Below are 16,741 nucleotides of genomic sequence, written 5' to 3'. Positions count from 1 at the left end.
TGGTAACTGTATTTCTCTTCCCAAATCTAACCAATCAGAAGAGAAAGTAGGAAGAATAACTGAACACTACAATAATCAAATTCTTAAACCCAAATGATTAATTAAAAGCTTATTAGCAACTTAGATGAATATGTATGTTTGAAAATAACAGCTCAACCTATCAAAGGCAGTACTTGCCAATTATGTATTATTTCAATTATTTCTCACAGACTCTCTGAGATGTAGGCATTACCACCCCAATTTTGTCCAGGAGAAAACTGGACACCCTCGATGACATGCCCAAGATTATTCAGTTAGTAAGAAGAAGACCAGGAAGCAAAGTAGTTATCTTCTGACTCCAAACCTGGGCCTCTATCTTACCATAACTGCCTCTCTGCTGAATAACAGAACAAGGCCCTAAGAAAATCTCAATAATCTGGGTCAAATCTAACAAGATATCATCCAAATGCAGAGAAACACAGGAAATGAATTTGGTACCAAATGAACAATTTTATGGAATAAAATGGGAGAGATAAGGTCCTATGACTGGGAGAAGCAAGTATGAAACACCTGGGGTGTGGGTGACAGTAAGCTCAATGTGAGTCAATAGAGATGTAACCTAATGTGTAGTTCTGGCTGCTTCCCAGTTGTCAGGGCCACATCAGAGTCCTGTACTCCACCCTTGAAAAAGGACAGAAGTAGACTAAGAGGAGAACCACTGCCATATCGACTAGGAAACGCCTAAAAGATTTAGGATGTTAGCTAAGAGAAAGGAAGATTCCAAGCCCATGCAACAAATGTTTTCAAACACTGAAAAGACTGTCATGTAGAAATTAGGCTTGTTCTAAAGGACAGAGAAAAAAAGCACAGTTGGCCCAATAGCACATAAGGCCCTTCTCAGTTTAGAAGGCTCTTTCCTCCAGCCTGTGTCTTTCTCTAGTCTACTATGTTCACAGTGCAAATGGTCTAAACTCACTACATCAACTTCCTCAGCTCCTATCTGATGTTGACCCAGTGCATACATAGATAGCCAATTAGCAATCCACGGATAAGCTTCCCCTACAGTCACAAATGACCACCTAACTGCCAAGCCCACAACGCTCCAGTTTTCATCTGACCCCACCTGATCTTCTACCAGTCTGTGAGATACTGTTAAATACTCCTCTGTTTAAATGATCTTTTCCATCTCTCTCAGGAACACTGTTCCGTCTGGATTTTCTTCTCTCTCTCTCTGATTATTCTTTTTTGGGAACTTTGAGGCTCTCTGCTTCTGGCCAACCCTTAAATACTGGTACCCCCAATGTTATTTTTATATATTTGGCCCTCCTCTCATTCTACTAGTATTTTTCCTAGTATACTCATCCACTCCTAGGCCTTATATTGCTTATACAGTTTACCCCTGAACAACACAAGTTTGAAATGCATTGTGCCACTTATATGCAAATTTTTGATACATACAGTACAGTATTGTAAATGTATTTTCTCTTTCTTATGATTTTGGTAACATTTTCTTTTCTCTAACTTACTTTATTGTAATACAGCATATAATAATAACATATAAAATGTGTTAATTGCCTGTTATTGGTAAGGCTTTTGCTCAACCATAGACTATTGGTAGTTAAAAGTTTTAGAGGAGTCAAAAGTTACACATGGATTTTCGACTGAACAGGGCATCAATGCCCCTAACTCCCTCATTGCTCGAGGGTCAACTGTATATTCCTGATTCACAAATCTGTATCTAGATTTCTCTCTTGGGGTCCAGACAGGTATGTCTAATCACCCACTAAATATCTCTGCTTGAATGTCACTCATTTAATACATCTGGTCCCAAACTGAATTTTTAATATTTCCTAATATAACAAATTCCTTATTTAGGAATTCACACTTATAATACCTGTGGGAATGATAGAGGCAGGAAATTTTGGTCATATGCTTTCTTTCTTGAGAGATACACATACATATATACATATACACATGTACACACACACACACACACACCCTTCAAGCAAATGACAAACCGGAGAGGGTTATTTTTTTAAGACAGATGGGTTTGGATTTCAAGAGCTGAATTTATACGTATAATAAAGTATGCGTGTGAATCATCCTTAAATACATGTATATGCTAAAAAAAAGATGTAAGTGTATATATATAAAAGGTGGTATGGCTTTGTTTTTGCCAGAACTTTATGTTCAAATGAAATGCTATTAGGGAACTTAAAGAAATAAAACAGAGAAAAGCAGAGCTTCTCTAGTTAAAGAGGAAAAATATGAGGAGCTGGGCCCCTGTCTTCTGCTTCCTCTCCAACTTTCAAACACCAGGGAACCACTAGGGCACCTATTTCACGCTCACCAACTTGCACAATGCAGGGAGTAGATGGAACTACTTAAGTTATAAAAAGTTTTTAAGTTGTGGAATACATATAAAATTGTATTTTTACTAAAATTTTCACAAAATAAAACATAGCTCCAAATTATAGGATAGTATACTACAGCACAAATACAATAGCATTCAAAGTAATTTAGACGGATTCATAAGTCACTATATAATTTTAAAATATGTTTAGCTTTCTATTTATCATCTTACGTACAGAAGTCAAACTGAAGTCTTCATGGATACTTCCAAACAAATCAGGAGAAGAAACATCAACGGCAAGACTAAATATAGATGCAAGTAAGAAAACAGTGACAATTAAAGCACTAAAATTAACAATGTTACTATAATGTTGTATATCTATTACAACTCAATAAAAAATGCAAGGAACCTTATGTAAACTTGATCTGAAAATCTTTTGGTCAAAACTGCGTAATTCTGTTTTTTTATATTTAACAATTAACAGCTCAAAGTAGACACTACAGGCTATCTATTAATACAGGTCATATGACATTTGCTTTGGGTCTTCTCAATACTCAATTAAAAATTTTAAAAATCACCAAAAGGGAAAATACCTAATAATTTAATTTTTAGGTACAGACTCAAATTGATTGAAATGTTTTTGACTATCAAAATCTCCAGAGGGCTTTTTCAAGCTCATTTTCATAATAAACCACTTACAGGTGAGCTGAGTTAGGAAATTAGCTAATCACCAACAACTGACCAAAGATACAAAATTGCAGGGGAGGAAATTCTATAATCTACTGATTAATTGATATAACAAATGATAATAAACACTTTAGCAGGAATTCTTTTCCTTAAACCTAACGAATGGATTTTAGAATTCATATGGAACACTAAATAGATGAAATATCAAATAATATTTTAAAATAGAAGCAATAAAAAGATACCAATCTGAACAATAAAAAACAAACTAATGAATGTTAAAATAGCACAAAAAGATACAAAACGTGTATGAATGAATAGAACAGAATAAAAAGTCCAGAAATATAGAGAAAACCTCAAAGATGCCACCAAAAAACTACTAGAATAAATGAATTCAGTAAAGTTGAAGGATAGAAAATCAATGTACAGAAATCTGTTGCGTTTCTACATGCCAATAATGAAAAGCAGAAAGAGAAATTAAGAAAAAAAATCCCACATACAATTGCACCAAAAATAATACAATACCTAGGAATAAACCTAACTAAACAGGTGAAAGATCTATACATTGAAAACTATAAAACCCTGATGAAAGAAATTGAAGACAAGCAAAAAAATGGAAAAGACATTCCATCTCATGATTTGGAAGAACAAAAATTAAAATGTCTACCTCAACCAGAGCAATCTACACTTTTAATGCAATCCCCATCAAAATACCAATGGCATTTTTCACAGAACTAGAACAAGCAATCCTAAAATTTGTATGGAAGCATGAAAGACCACAAATAGCCAAAGCAATCTTGAAAAGCAAAGCTGGGGATATCACAATTCTAGACTTCAAGTTATATTACAAAACTGTAGTGATCCAAGACAGTATGGTACTGGCACAAAAATGGACACATGGATCAACAGAACAGAACAGAAAACCAAGAATAAACTGATTATCAAATGGTCACTTAATTTTTTAAAAGATTTTATTTATTTATTTGACAGAGAGAGAGAGAGAGAGAGAGGGAACACAAGCAGGGGCAGTGGTAGAGGGAGAAGGCGGCTTCCCACTGAGCAGGGAGCCCAATGTGGGGCTTGATCCCAGGACCCCAGGATCATGACCTGAGCCAAAGGCAGACGCTTAACGAATGAGCCACCCAGGCTGCCCTGGTCACTTAATCTTTGACAAAGCAGGAAAAATATGCAATTTGAAAAGGACAGTCTCTTCAACAAATGGTGTTGGGAAAACTGGACAGCAACATTCAAAAGAAAAAAACTGGATCACTTTATTACACCATACACAAAAAAAAATTCAAAATGGATTAAAGACCTAAACGTGAGACCTGAAACCATAAGAATAATAGAATAGAACACAGGCAGTAACCTCTTTGACACTGGCCACAACAACTTTTTCTAGGTAACTTCCCTGATGCAAGGGAAACAATACCAAAAATCAACCACTGGGACTACATCAAAATAAAGAGCTTTAGCACGGCGAAGAAAACAATCAGCAAAACTAAAAGGCAACCTAAGAAATGGGAGAAGATGTTTACAAATGACATATCCAATAAAGGGTTAGTATCCAAAACATATAAAGAACTTATAAAATACAAGACCCAAAGAACAAATAATCCAATTTAAAAATAAGCAGAACACATGAACAGGCATTTCTCCAAAAAAGACATCCAGATGGCCAACAGACAAATGAAAAGATGTTCATCATCACTCATCATCAGGGAAATGCAAATCAAAGATACAATGAGATACCATCTCACACCTGTTAGAATGGCTAAAATCAACAATACAAGAAACATCAGGTGTTGGCAAGGATGTGGAGAAAAAGGAACACTCATGCACTGTTATTGGGAATGCAAATTTGCCCCCAAATTGGTATAGTCAGTCTGAAAAACAGTATAGAGTTTCCTCAAAAAGTTAAAAATAGAGGGGAGGAACAAGATGGAGGAGGAGTAGGAGACCTAAATTTCGTCTGGTCCCAGGAATTCAGCTAGATAGCGATCAAACCATTCTGAACACCTACAAACTCAACAGGAGATCAAAGAAAAGAATAGTGGCAACTCTCTGAACAGAAAAGCAACCACTTCCTGGAAGGTATCTTCTGAGTTGTTTAGTGTATATTTTTCTGGGGTCATTGTTACCCTGTTAGCATTTTGTTCTCTCATTCATCTATTCTCCTCTGGACAAAATGACAAGATGGAAAAAATCACCACAAAAAAAACAACAACAGGCAGTACTGACTGTCAGGGACCTAATCAATAAGGACATTAGTAAGATGTCGGAACTAGAGTTCAGAATGACAATTTTAAAGATACTAGCTGGGCTTGAAAAAAGCATGGAAAATATTAGAGAAACCTGTTCTGGAGAAATAAAAGAACTAAAATCTAACCAAGTCAAAATCAAAAAGGCTATTAATGAGGTGCAATAAAAAATGGAGGCTCTAACAGCTAGGATAAATGAAGAAGAAGAGAGAATTAGTGATATCGAAGACCAAATGATGGAAAATAAGGTGAGAAAAAGAGAGATAAACAACTACTGGATCACAAGGGCGGAATTCGAGAGATAAGTGATACCATGAGATGAAACAATATTAGAATAATTGGGATCCCATAAGAAGAAGAAAGAGAGAGAGGGGCAGAAAGTATACTGGAACAAATTATAGCAGAGAACTTCCCTAATTTGGCAAAGGAAATAGGCATCAAAATCCAGGAGGCACAGAGAAGCCCCTCAAAATCAATAAAAATAGGTCAACACCCCAACATGTAATAGTAAAACTTACAAGTCTCAGAGACAAAGAGAAAATCCTGAAGAGAGCTCGGGACAAGAGGTCTGTAACCTACAATGGTAGAAACATTAGATTGGCAACAGACCTACCCACAGAGACCTGGCAGGCCAGAAAGGACTGGCAGGATATATTCAGAGCACTAAATGAGAAAAATATGCAGCCAAGAATACTATATCCAGCTAGGCTGTCATTGAAAATAGAAGGAGATATAAAAAGCTTCCAGGACAAACAAAAGCTAAAGGAATTTGCAAACACAAAACCAACCCTACAGGAAATATTGAAAGGGGTCCTCTAAACAAAGAGAGAGCCTAAAAGTAACATAGACCGGAAAGGAACACAGACAATATACAGTAACAGTCACTTTAGAGGCAATACAATGGCACCAAATTCATGTCTTTCAATAGCTACGCTGAATGTAAATGGGCTCAATGCCCCAATCAAAAGACACAGGCTATCAGATTGAATAAAAAAACAAGACCCATCGATATGCTGTCTGCAAGAGACTCATTTTACACCCAAAGACACCCCTAGAATGAAACTGATGGGGTGGAAAACAATTTACCATTCTAACGGACACCAAAAGAAAGCTGGGGTGGCAATCCTTGTATCAGACAAATTAGATTTTAAACCAAAGACTGTAATAAGAGATGAGAAAGGACACTATATCCTACTTAAAGGGTCTATCCAACAAGAAGATCTAACAATTGTAAATATCTATGCCCCTAACATGGGAGCAGCCAATTATATAAGCCAATTAATAACAAAAGCAAAGAAACACATCGACAACAATACAATAATAGTAGGGGACTTTAACACTCCCCTCACTGAAATGGACAAATCATCTAAGCAAAAGATCAACAAGGAAATAAAGACTTTAAAAGACACACTGGACCAAATGGACTTCACAGATATATTCAGAACATTCCACCCCAAAGCAACGGAATACACATTCTCCTCTAGGGCCCATGGAACATTCTCCAAAATAGATCACACCCTAAGTCACAAATCAGGTCTCAACCGGTACCAAAAGATTGGGAGCATTCCCTGCCTATTTTCACACCACAATGCGTTGAAACTAGAACTCAATCACAAGAGGAAAGTCGGAAAGAACTCAAATACATGGAGGCTAAAGAGCATCCTACTAAAGACTGAATGGGTCAACCAGGAAATTAAAGAAGAATTTAAAAAATTCATGGAAACCAATGAAAATGAAAACACAACTATTCAAAATTTTTGGGATGCAGCAAAGGCAGTCCTAAGAGGAAAGTACATAGCAATACAAGCCTTTCTCAAGAAACAAGAAAGGTCTCAAGTACACAACCTAACCCTCCACCTAAAGGAGCTGGAGTAAGAACAGCAAATAAAGCCTAAACCCAGCAGGAGAAGAGAAATAAGAAAAATCAGAGTAGAGATCAATGAAACAGAAACCAAAAGAAAAGTAGAACAGATCAATGAAACTAGGAGCTGGTTCTTTCAAAGAATTAACAAGATTGATAAACCCCTGGCCAGACTTATCAAAAAGAAAAGAGAAATGACCCAAATCAACAAAATCATGAATGAAAGAGGAGAGATCACAACCAACACCAAAGAAATATAAACAATTCTAAGACCATATTATGAGCAACTCTATGCCAGCAAATTAGATAATCTGGAAGAAATGGATGCATTCCTAGAGATGTATCAACTACCAAAACTGAACCAGGAAGAAATAGAAAACCTGAACAGACCCATAACCACTAAGTTAACTGAAGCAGTCATCAAAAATCTCCCAACAAACAAAAGCCCAGGGCCAGATGGCTTCCCAGGGGAATTCTACCAAACATTTCAAGAAGAATTAATACCTACCCTTCTGAAACTGTCAAAAAATAGAAATGGAAGGAAAACTTCCAAACTTGTTTTATGAGGCCACCATTACCTTGATCCCAAAACCAGACAAAGACCCCAGCTAAAAGCAGAATTACAGACCAATATCCTTGATGAACATGGATGCAAAAATTCTCACCAAAATACTAGCCAACAGGATCCAACCGTACATTAAAAGGATTATTCACGACCAAGTGGGATTTATCCCTGGGCTCCAAGGTTGGTTCAACAACCACAAATCAATCAATGTGATACAATACATCAATCAAAGAAAGAACAAGAACCATATGATCCTCTCAATAGATGCAGAAAAAGCATTTGACAAAGTACAGCATCCTTTCTTGATCAAAACTCTTTATAGAGTATAGGGATAGAGGGCACATACCTCAATATCATAAAAGCCATCTATGAAAAACCTACAGTGAATATCCTTCTCAATGGGGAAAAACTGAGAGCTTTCCCCCTAAGGTCAGGAATGCGGCAGGGATGTCCACTATCACCACTGCTATTCCACATAGTATTAGAAGTCCTAGCCACAGCAATCAGACAATAAAAAGAAATCAAAGGCATCCAAATAGGCAAAGAAGAAGTCAAACTCTCACTCTTTGCAGATGATATGATACTTTATGTGGAAAACCCCAAAGACTCCACCCCAAAACTACTAGAACTCATACAGGCATTCAGTAAAGCAGGATATAAAATCAATGCACAGTAATCAGTGGCATTCCTATACACCAACAACAAGACAGAAGAAAGAGAAATTAAGGAGTCAATCCCATTTACAATTGCACCCAAAACCATAAGATACCTAGGAATAAATCTAACCAAAGACGCAAAGGATCTGTACTCACAATACTACAAAATACTCATGAAAGAATTGAGGAAGACACAAAGAAATGGAAAAACGTTCCATGCTCATGGATTGGAAGAACAAATATTGTGAAGATGTCAATGCTACCTAGAGCAATCTACACATTCAATGCAATCCCCATCAAAAGACCATCAACTTTTTTCAAAGAAATGGAACAAATAATCCTAAAATTTGAATGGAACCAGAAAAGACCCTGAATAGCCAGAGGAAGGTTGAAAAAGAAAAGCAAAGCTGGTGGCATCACAATTCAGGACTTCAAGCTCTATTACAAAGCTATCATCATCAAGACAGTATGGTATTGGCACAAAAACAGACACATAGATCAATGGAACAGAATAGAAAGCCCAGAAATGGACCCTCAACTCTATGGTCAACTAATCTTCGACAAAGCAGGAATGAATGTCCAATGGAAAAAGACAGTCTCTTCAACAAATGGTGTTGGGAAAATTGGACAGCCACATGCAGAAGAATGAAACTGGACCATTTCCTTACACCACACACAAAAATAGACTCCAAATGGTTTCAAAGACCTCAATGTGAGAAAGGAGTCCATCAAAATCCTAAAGGAGAACACAGGCAGCAACCTCTTCGACCTCAGCCGAAGCAACTTCTTTCTAGAAACATCGCCAAAGGCAAGGGAAGCAAGGGCAAAAATGAACTATTGGGACTTTATCAAGATAAAAAGCTTTTGCACAGCAAAGGAAACAGTCAACAAAACCAAAAGACAATCGAGAGAATGGGAAAAGATATTTGCAAATGACATATCAAATAAAGGGCTAGTATCCAAAATGCATAAAGAACTTATCAAACTCAACACCCAAAGAACAAATGATCCAATCAAGAAATGGGCAGAAGACATGAACAGATTTTTTTCCAAAGACATCCAAATGGCCAAGAGACACATGAAAAGTGCTCAACATCACTCTGCATCAGGGAAATCCAAATCAAAACCTCAGTGAGATACCACCTCCCACCAGTCAGAACGGCGAAAATTAACACGTCAGGAAATGACAGATGTTGGCGGGAATGTGGAGAAAGGGGAACCCTCCTACACTGTTGGTGGGAATGCAAGCTGGTGCAGCCACTCTGGAAAACAGTATGGAGGTTCCTCAAAAAGTTGAAAATAGAGCTACCCTACGACCCAGCAATTGCACTACTGGGTATTTACCCCAAAGATACAAATGCAGGGATTTGAAAGGGTATGCGCACCCCGATGTTTATAGCAGGAATGTCCACAATAGCCAAACTACTGAAAGAGCCAAGATGTCCATCGACAGATGAATGGATAAAGAAGATGTGGTATATATATATAATGGAATATTATGCAGACATCAAAAGGAATGAAATCTTGCCATTTGCAACGACGTGGATGGAACTGGAGGGTATTATGCTGAGCGAAATAAGTCTATCAGAGAAAGACATGTATCATATGATCTCACTCATATGAGGAATTCTTAATCTCAGGAAACAAACTGAGGGTTGCTGGAGTGGTGGGGGGGTGGAAGGGATGGGGTGGCTGGGTGATAGTCATTGGGGAGGGTATGTGCTATGGTGAGCGCTGTGAATTGTGTATGACTGTTGAATCACAGACCTGCAAATAACACATTGTATGTTTTTTTAAAAAAAAGAATAAGATAGCAGGAAGGGAATAATGAAGGGGGGGAAATCAGAGGGGAGACAAACCATGAGAGATTATGGACTCTGAAAAACAAACTGAGGGTTCTAGAGGGGAGGGAAGTGGGGGGATGGGTTAGCCTGGTGATGGGTATTAAAGAATGGACGTACTGAATGGAGCACTGGGTGTTATACACAAACAATGAATCATGGAACACTACATCAAAAACTAATAATGTAATGTTTGGTGATTAACATAACATAATAAAATTTTAAAAAATTTAATAAAAAGATAAAAAGACCAACAATGCAAAAAAAAAAGAAAAAAGTTAAAAATAGAACTACTCTATGATGCAGCGATTGCACTACTAAGGTCTTTCCACAAAGGATACAAAAATACTTATTCAAAGGGATACATGCATCGTGATGTTCATAGCACATTTTCAACAATACTCAAATTATGGAAAGAGCCCAAGTGTCCATCGACTGATAACTGGATAAAGAAGATGTAGTATAAGATATAAGGCTATATATAAAACATATATAATGGATTATTACTCAGCCAAAAAAAGAATGAAATCTTGCCATTTGCAATGACATGACTAAAGCTAAAGAGTATTATGCTAAGTGAAATAAGTTGGTCAGAGAAAGACAAATACCATACGATTTCACTCATATGTGGAATTTAAGAAACAAAACGAATGGACAAAGGGAAAAAGAGACAGAGAGAAACAAACCAAGAAACAGACTCTTAATTTTAGAGAACTGATGGTTACCAAAGGGGAGGGAGTGGGGGGATGGGTAAAATAGGTAATGGGGATTAAGGAGAGCACTTGTGATGAGTATGAGTGATGTATACAACTGTCAAATCACTATATTGTACACCTGAAACTAATATAACACTGTATGTGGAGTTGGAAATAAAATGAAATTAAATTTAAAAAAAAGAAAAGTTCAGAAATACATAGCACTATATATTAGAATTCAATGGTGTCTGAAACAGAAATTGTAACAAAACAATATGGAAGGAAAGACATTTAATCAACAATATCAGCAAATGGATTAACAATACAAATTCCTGGTGGATTATGTTAAACGTATAAAATCGAATCACAGGAAAACTATAGTTCAATATTTACTAAGTCTCAAAGAGGTAGTAGTAGTATATACTGAAAGGCAAAAACCAATACCAAGAAAATCACAAACATGTAAAACCTCTCAAATTACCAATTATAGACTTAAGAGGCATTTATTTCAGTATTTTCTGTGTCAGAGCATTAACCTTAGCACAGAAGTCACACATGTCAAATATCATTCAATATCATTCAGATAAATTACATTACTAAAAGATCCTATAGAACAATATTATAAAAGAATTATTACCAGAATTTGTAAATATTAAGAATCAACATGTATCCTCTGGAGCTCAAATAACTAAGCCTGACCCAGAATTAATTCTACTAGAAAAATTAGTCTTTAACAAGAGTATTGGTAATTCTCTGTAACATGAGAATTCTAAAGATTATTAACTAGGAATTATATATTTTAATTTTCACTCTTATTATTTATAAAACTTTTTGCTTTCAGTAATTAGTAAGCTAATCAGGTGTTCAGTTTGCTCAACATGTCTCTAGGAATGGTAAGATGAGTTCAGAAGATAAAGAAATTACACAAAAATATAGGTCAAATATATAAAAATATAATTTTAATATACACTATCTCTCTTATTGTCTTAGGATGTAAGACTACATATAAAACATTAGTCTGTATTTTTAATACATCAGTGAGATTAGTTTCAGTTTACTTACTGTGTAGTATCTACATCTGCATCAGGCTTAGTGCTCAACTGTTCCAGACAGTATATAAAAATCTAAGTCAAAAATAAGAAGTTTCAATAACATGAATTCTTAGATACTAATCTAGTTGAACATTAAAAATAATGCAAATATTTTTTCTGTAAATAAACTCCTTTTTTTTAAGAGAGTGTGTGCAGGTACACTCACAAGTGGAGGGGCGGAGGGGCAGAGGGAGAGAATCTTAAGCAGGCTCCATGCCCAGCACGGGAGCCTGACGCAGGGCTCGATCTCACCACCCTGAGATCATGACCTGAGCTGAAATCAAGAGTCAGATGCTTAACCAAGTGACCCACCCAGGTGCCCCAATAATCCTATGTAAATAAAAAAACAAATATATACTAATATATACAAATATATACTTATATATACTATAAGTGATATGTATGTATGTATGTGTGTATGTATATATATCTCCCAGAAGTGACAGAATATATATCCCATATATATACTGTATGTACGCATTGGGAATTTATATGCCAATGTATATAACATAAGTGATAAAAGATTAAAAGCACCTGTATTTTGATCCAACTGTAAATTCCTGAATATATTTTAGGAAAAAGACCTTTTCCTTCCTTTCATCCACTCAATCATATGCTCAGCTTTGTTATGTTCTCACAAAGCACTAGTCCCAAAGAACTTCATGTTCTAGATACAATGTAAACAACTATCATGTCATTTAATTTGTGCTGTAACAGAAATATATGTAACGTAGGAAGAAAACACAAAAAAAGGGAAGTATAATATAAAGGGGTATTGCTAGAACAAGCTGGAATTAATCTTACCTGGAACTCTGTTACCTTACCAGCCATAAACTATTACAGACTCAGACAAGATGACAAAAGAACGTTGTACATATAATATTAATAGGAGGGAGTTTACTATAATTTGCTTTATTTCAGGTTTCAGGGCATCAGTGCTTTTACATATTACCTGCATGATATTGATGCTTAGTTGACAAACCTCCTCCTGTGTTTTAGGTTGTTGAAAGACCTATAAAGAAGAATTTTGATAAGTTTTTGGACTTCGCTAAGAAAATAAAACTTTGTGTTTATGAAGCTTGATATAAAAAAATCCACACATGGGAAACTGCTTCCATTGTGGGTAACGTTACTCTAAAAGGACAGGAATAAAGAGCTGCCCTCCAGACAGTGTTTTGGGCCTGAGAATACACTGGCATGGAGCTGCCTGACAACATTCAGGTCAGTCATTCTCTCTGTATACAAATGTCGATGACTCCAATTACTCTACCTACAACACTCACATTCACATTTTAACTTCCATCAGCCTATCATGGAACCAAGAAATTGACAGCCTATGCAGTTAAACAAAATAAAACAAGCAGCTGAGGGAAAAGCTCTCTTGTGCTGAAATGACTCATTTACAACTGTGATTCCCACAGGTTCCTGGGAAAGTTTGAAATAGAAGTTGAATTTACAGAACAGAAAACTTACACTGGCTTCTCCAGGCTTGCACTCTAGAACTCCTTTAAGTGATTGCAGAGAATGTACAATGCACTGTTCAAACTGACATGGCTGATGGAAAAAAAAAATGCATTATCTTAAAATTCAAAAATAAGCATGGGTTATTAAGACATTTAACAGAAGCAAATTATGGCCCCCAACTCTCAATTTTACAGATTTATTGAAAGGAAAACCAGATGCCAACAATTTGAAAGATAATCTCCTAGTCACCAAGATTTACATTTGGCATGTTTTGCACTTGATTTTTAAAAATGGGTCAATCTTGGGGCACCATTGTGGCTCAGTCGTTAAGCGTCTGCCTTCAGCTCAGGTCATGATCCCAGGGTCCTGGGATCGAGCCCCACATCGGGCTCCCTGCTCTGCGGGGAGCCTGCTTCTCACTCTCCCACTCCCCCTGCTTGTGTTCCCTCTCTCTCTGTCAAATAAAATCTTAAAAAAAAAAAAAATGCGTCAATCTTGAGATTCTAAAATACATCTACTTCAACTAGAATAGAAATCAGGTATAACTAAAATTTTTCTTCAAAATTCTACCCTTCGGAGAAGCAAATGACCTGATAAAGAACAGATATAGCAAATTTATATTTTATTATTTTGAGAGAGAGAGAGAGAGAAAGCACGCTCAAGCACGAGAGGGGGGGAGGGGCAGAGGGAGAGAATCTTAAGCAGACTCCACACTCAGCAGGGAGCCCGATGTTAGGCTCCATCTCGATACCATGAGATCATGACCTGAGCCAAAATCAGGAGTCAGATGCTTAACCGACTGAGCCACCCAGGTGCCCAAGAAAATATTATTTTTAAGCAGTTTAAAGATAAGGCCAATAGGAAAATTTTTTTAAAAAACAGGTGCCCCACAAGTTCATATTTTACACACTACTTCCAGGATATATTCTGAGCTCAATCTCCTAGATCTTCTACATGTCTGGTACTGTTCAAAATTTAGTGTTACTAATAATTATTCATAGAAGGTCCATGATCTTTAATTCAAAAGTCATTATGTTATTTTTTATGTACATTAAGTCAGAAAATAAAACTTGAAGATATATCCAACAAATGGCATTCAAGATAAATCTGAATGAATCATAACATCTTAGCTCCTATTGTATTTAAGGTTTCACTTTGTGCCAGGCATACTCTAGGTGACGGGGATATAGGATTCAGACAGACAGAGTTCTCTTTAAGTGTATACACTAGGGTAGAAGACACAACCATAAAAGTCACAGTCAACAAAACTGTTACTTTTTTACAAAACAAAAACCAAAAAACCAAAAACAAAAAAAATAACTAGAAATAAAATAAGTCAATTGCAAACTAGGAAAAAAAAAAAGAAAAAAGAAAAAAAAAACTAGAGTAAGTGCCATGAAAAGAACAAATGGGAACTCAGAGAAAAATGATGATGATGGAGGGGAATGTGCTCCAACTAGGACAAAGAAGACCCCCCTCAGACTGTGAAAACATTTAAGCTGACACTTGCAGGGCAAGAGGAGTCAGTCCCTTAAAAGATAAGGGAAGGGGGTGGTGAGCTCAAGGAGGCAGGACGACAGGTGCACAGGCCAGGGTGGGCAGAGGCCGAAGGGGTTGTGGAAGCACAAGAACAGCAGTGCATCACAACCACTAAGCGAGAAGTTGGCAGTACAAGATGAGGTTAAGGTTCTGGGTTTCACTCAGGGGCATAAGGCTACGTAAGGCTCATAATTCAACTAAAAAAGGTCTGTGCAAAAATCTGGAGTCAGAACCTCTCGTTATTACATGCTTCAATTTTTAAAAGAGATTGGGGGGAAAAACTGAAGAGAAGGGATACCTGTATACGAAGAAGATTATTTTTTTTTTACAAAAAGGAACCCAGACTTCATGAAAGCTAAAATAACTGCTTCAACCTTAATGTCACTCTAATACTGCACTTTGAAGCCACAAGAGGGCACCATAAAAAAAACCTTCTAAGTACCCAAAAATAAATAAAAATAAAAGCATATAGTATGAAATACCAACTGCACGGAAGTATTTGAAGAGTCAAAACGTTTGTTAGATACCTGACCTTATCCCTCCAACCTACCTGCCTCAAAAGTTAAGAAAATCTAAGGTATTAAAATAATAATAGTGATAATTAAATCCAAAATTCAATTGTGGGCAATTATAAATGTTGATGTTCCTATGTAGTTACTTAGATTTCTTGCATTAATATCTGAACTAGATTTTCTTAATTTCTTTTCATATCTATATTAATACAATAAATGGATAGGGAATACCAGAGAACTCTAGTAGTTTCAGTTAAACTGGGAGTAAATGATAGTGTAAACATCGATTTCTTTTTTCTAAAAAGAAACAGTACTATCTCTGCATATTGTCAGTGAACCACCCAATTTAGCTGACTATAGGAGTTATCACAAATCATTCCAGTTCTTATGAAAGAAGAAAGTTCTCCCAGAATTGAAAATTTTAAAAAATTAAAAATTTCAGGGAAAGAAAAAAATGTATTCCTATTCCCAAAAATGTGATTGGTACTATGAAAATGTTAAGAAAATATAAATTAGTAGTATGTAATAGAATTTGAGACAATTTAAGTCATTGTTCAAAGTCTTAAGAATTTTACAGATGTCAGGTTAAAATACTCAAAGCTGGATCTTCAACTTTTACTCTACACACTGATTTCACCTTTTTTTCTGAAGTGAGGTCCATGCTGAATAGTTTAAAACATGCTCAGCTTTATCAACACTATTATTTTAGCATATTTCTTTACCAACATCCGGCTAGAAGATACAATGGCTGACACCAGAAGTGTAACTTTCTGTGGGCCATTCATCTACAAAGTTTATTCTAGCTTGAATGTGTGACAAACATGAAATTATTCTATGGTTATAGTTTCTTAATATTATAGTTAAACTTTAAATTGACTACAAACAAGTTTATAGTGACCATTTCAAAATATTTTCAAAGAGGTTTAACTACTTTAACCAAACAACCAAACTGAGATATGACAGCTACCACTTAAGCACACACTGGGACCCAGATGTGGCAGCTATCATGTAACACTCACTGTGACCCAGAAGCGGCTGCTATCATAAAAGCACTAACTGGGACCCAGAGAGGTAAAGTGGCTTCTTTAAGAGTGCATGGCTATTGGGTCGCCTGGCTGGCTCAGTCAGAAGAGCATGCAACTCTTGATCTCAGGGTTGTGAGTTCAAGCCCCATGTTAGGTGTAGAGATCAAATAAATAAACTTAAAAAAAAAAAAAAATTGCGTGACTATTATGTGACA

General features: G+C 36.3%; 1 protein-coding gene across 7 annotated transcripts in view; it reads right to left on the bottom strand.

Annotated features, from left to right (window-relative positions):
• The window catches only part of EXOC2 (exocyst complex component 2), a 285,590-nt gene that overhangs the window by 107,413 nt on the left and 161,436 nt on the right, over positions 1 to 16,741 (bottom strand). For all 7 annotated transcript variants that reach the window (XM_064597288.1, XM_064597282.1, XM_064597284.1 and 4 more), the window contains 4 exons: positions 13,460 to 13,540; positions 12,939 to 12,998; positions 11,958 to 12,019; positions 2,568 to 2,634 (listed from right to left, as the gene is read on the bottom strand). In XM_064597288.1, the coding sequence (XP_064453358.1) occupies positions 2,568 to 2,634; positions 11,958 to 12,019; positions 12,939 to 12,998; positions 13,460 to 13,540 (270 nt within the window). The remainder of the gene's footprint in view (positions 1 to 2,567; positions 2,635 to 11,957; positions 12,020 to 12,938; positions 12,999 to 13,459; positions 13,541 to 16,741) is intronic.

This window comes from Mirounga angustirostris, unplaced genomic scaffold (genome assembly GCF_029215605.1).
Source record: "Mirounga angustirostris isolate CCGP_5_RB_7025 unplaced genomic scaffold, mMirAng1.0.hap1 SCAF_8, whole genome shotgun sequence".
NCBI lineage: Eukaryota > Metazoa > Chordata > Mammalia > Carnivora > Phocidae > Mirounga > Mirounga angustirostris.
Note: the sequence above shows the minus strand (reverse complement) of the source record. Positions and strands in the feature narration are given on the sequence as shown.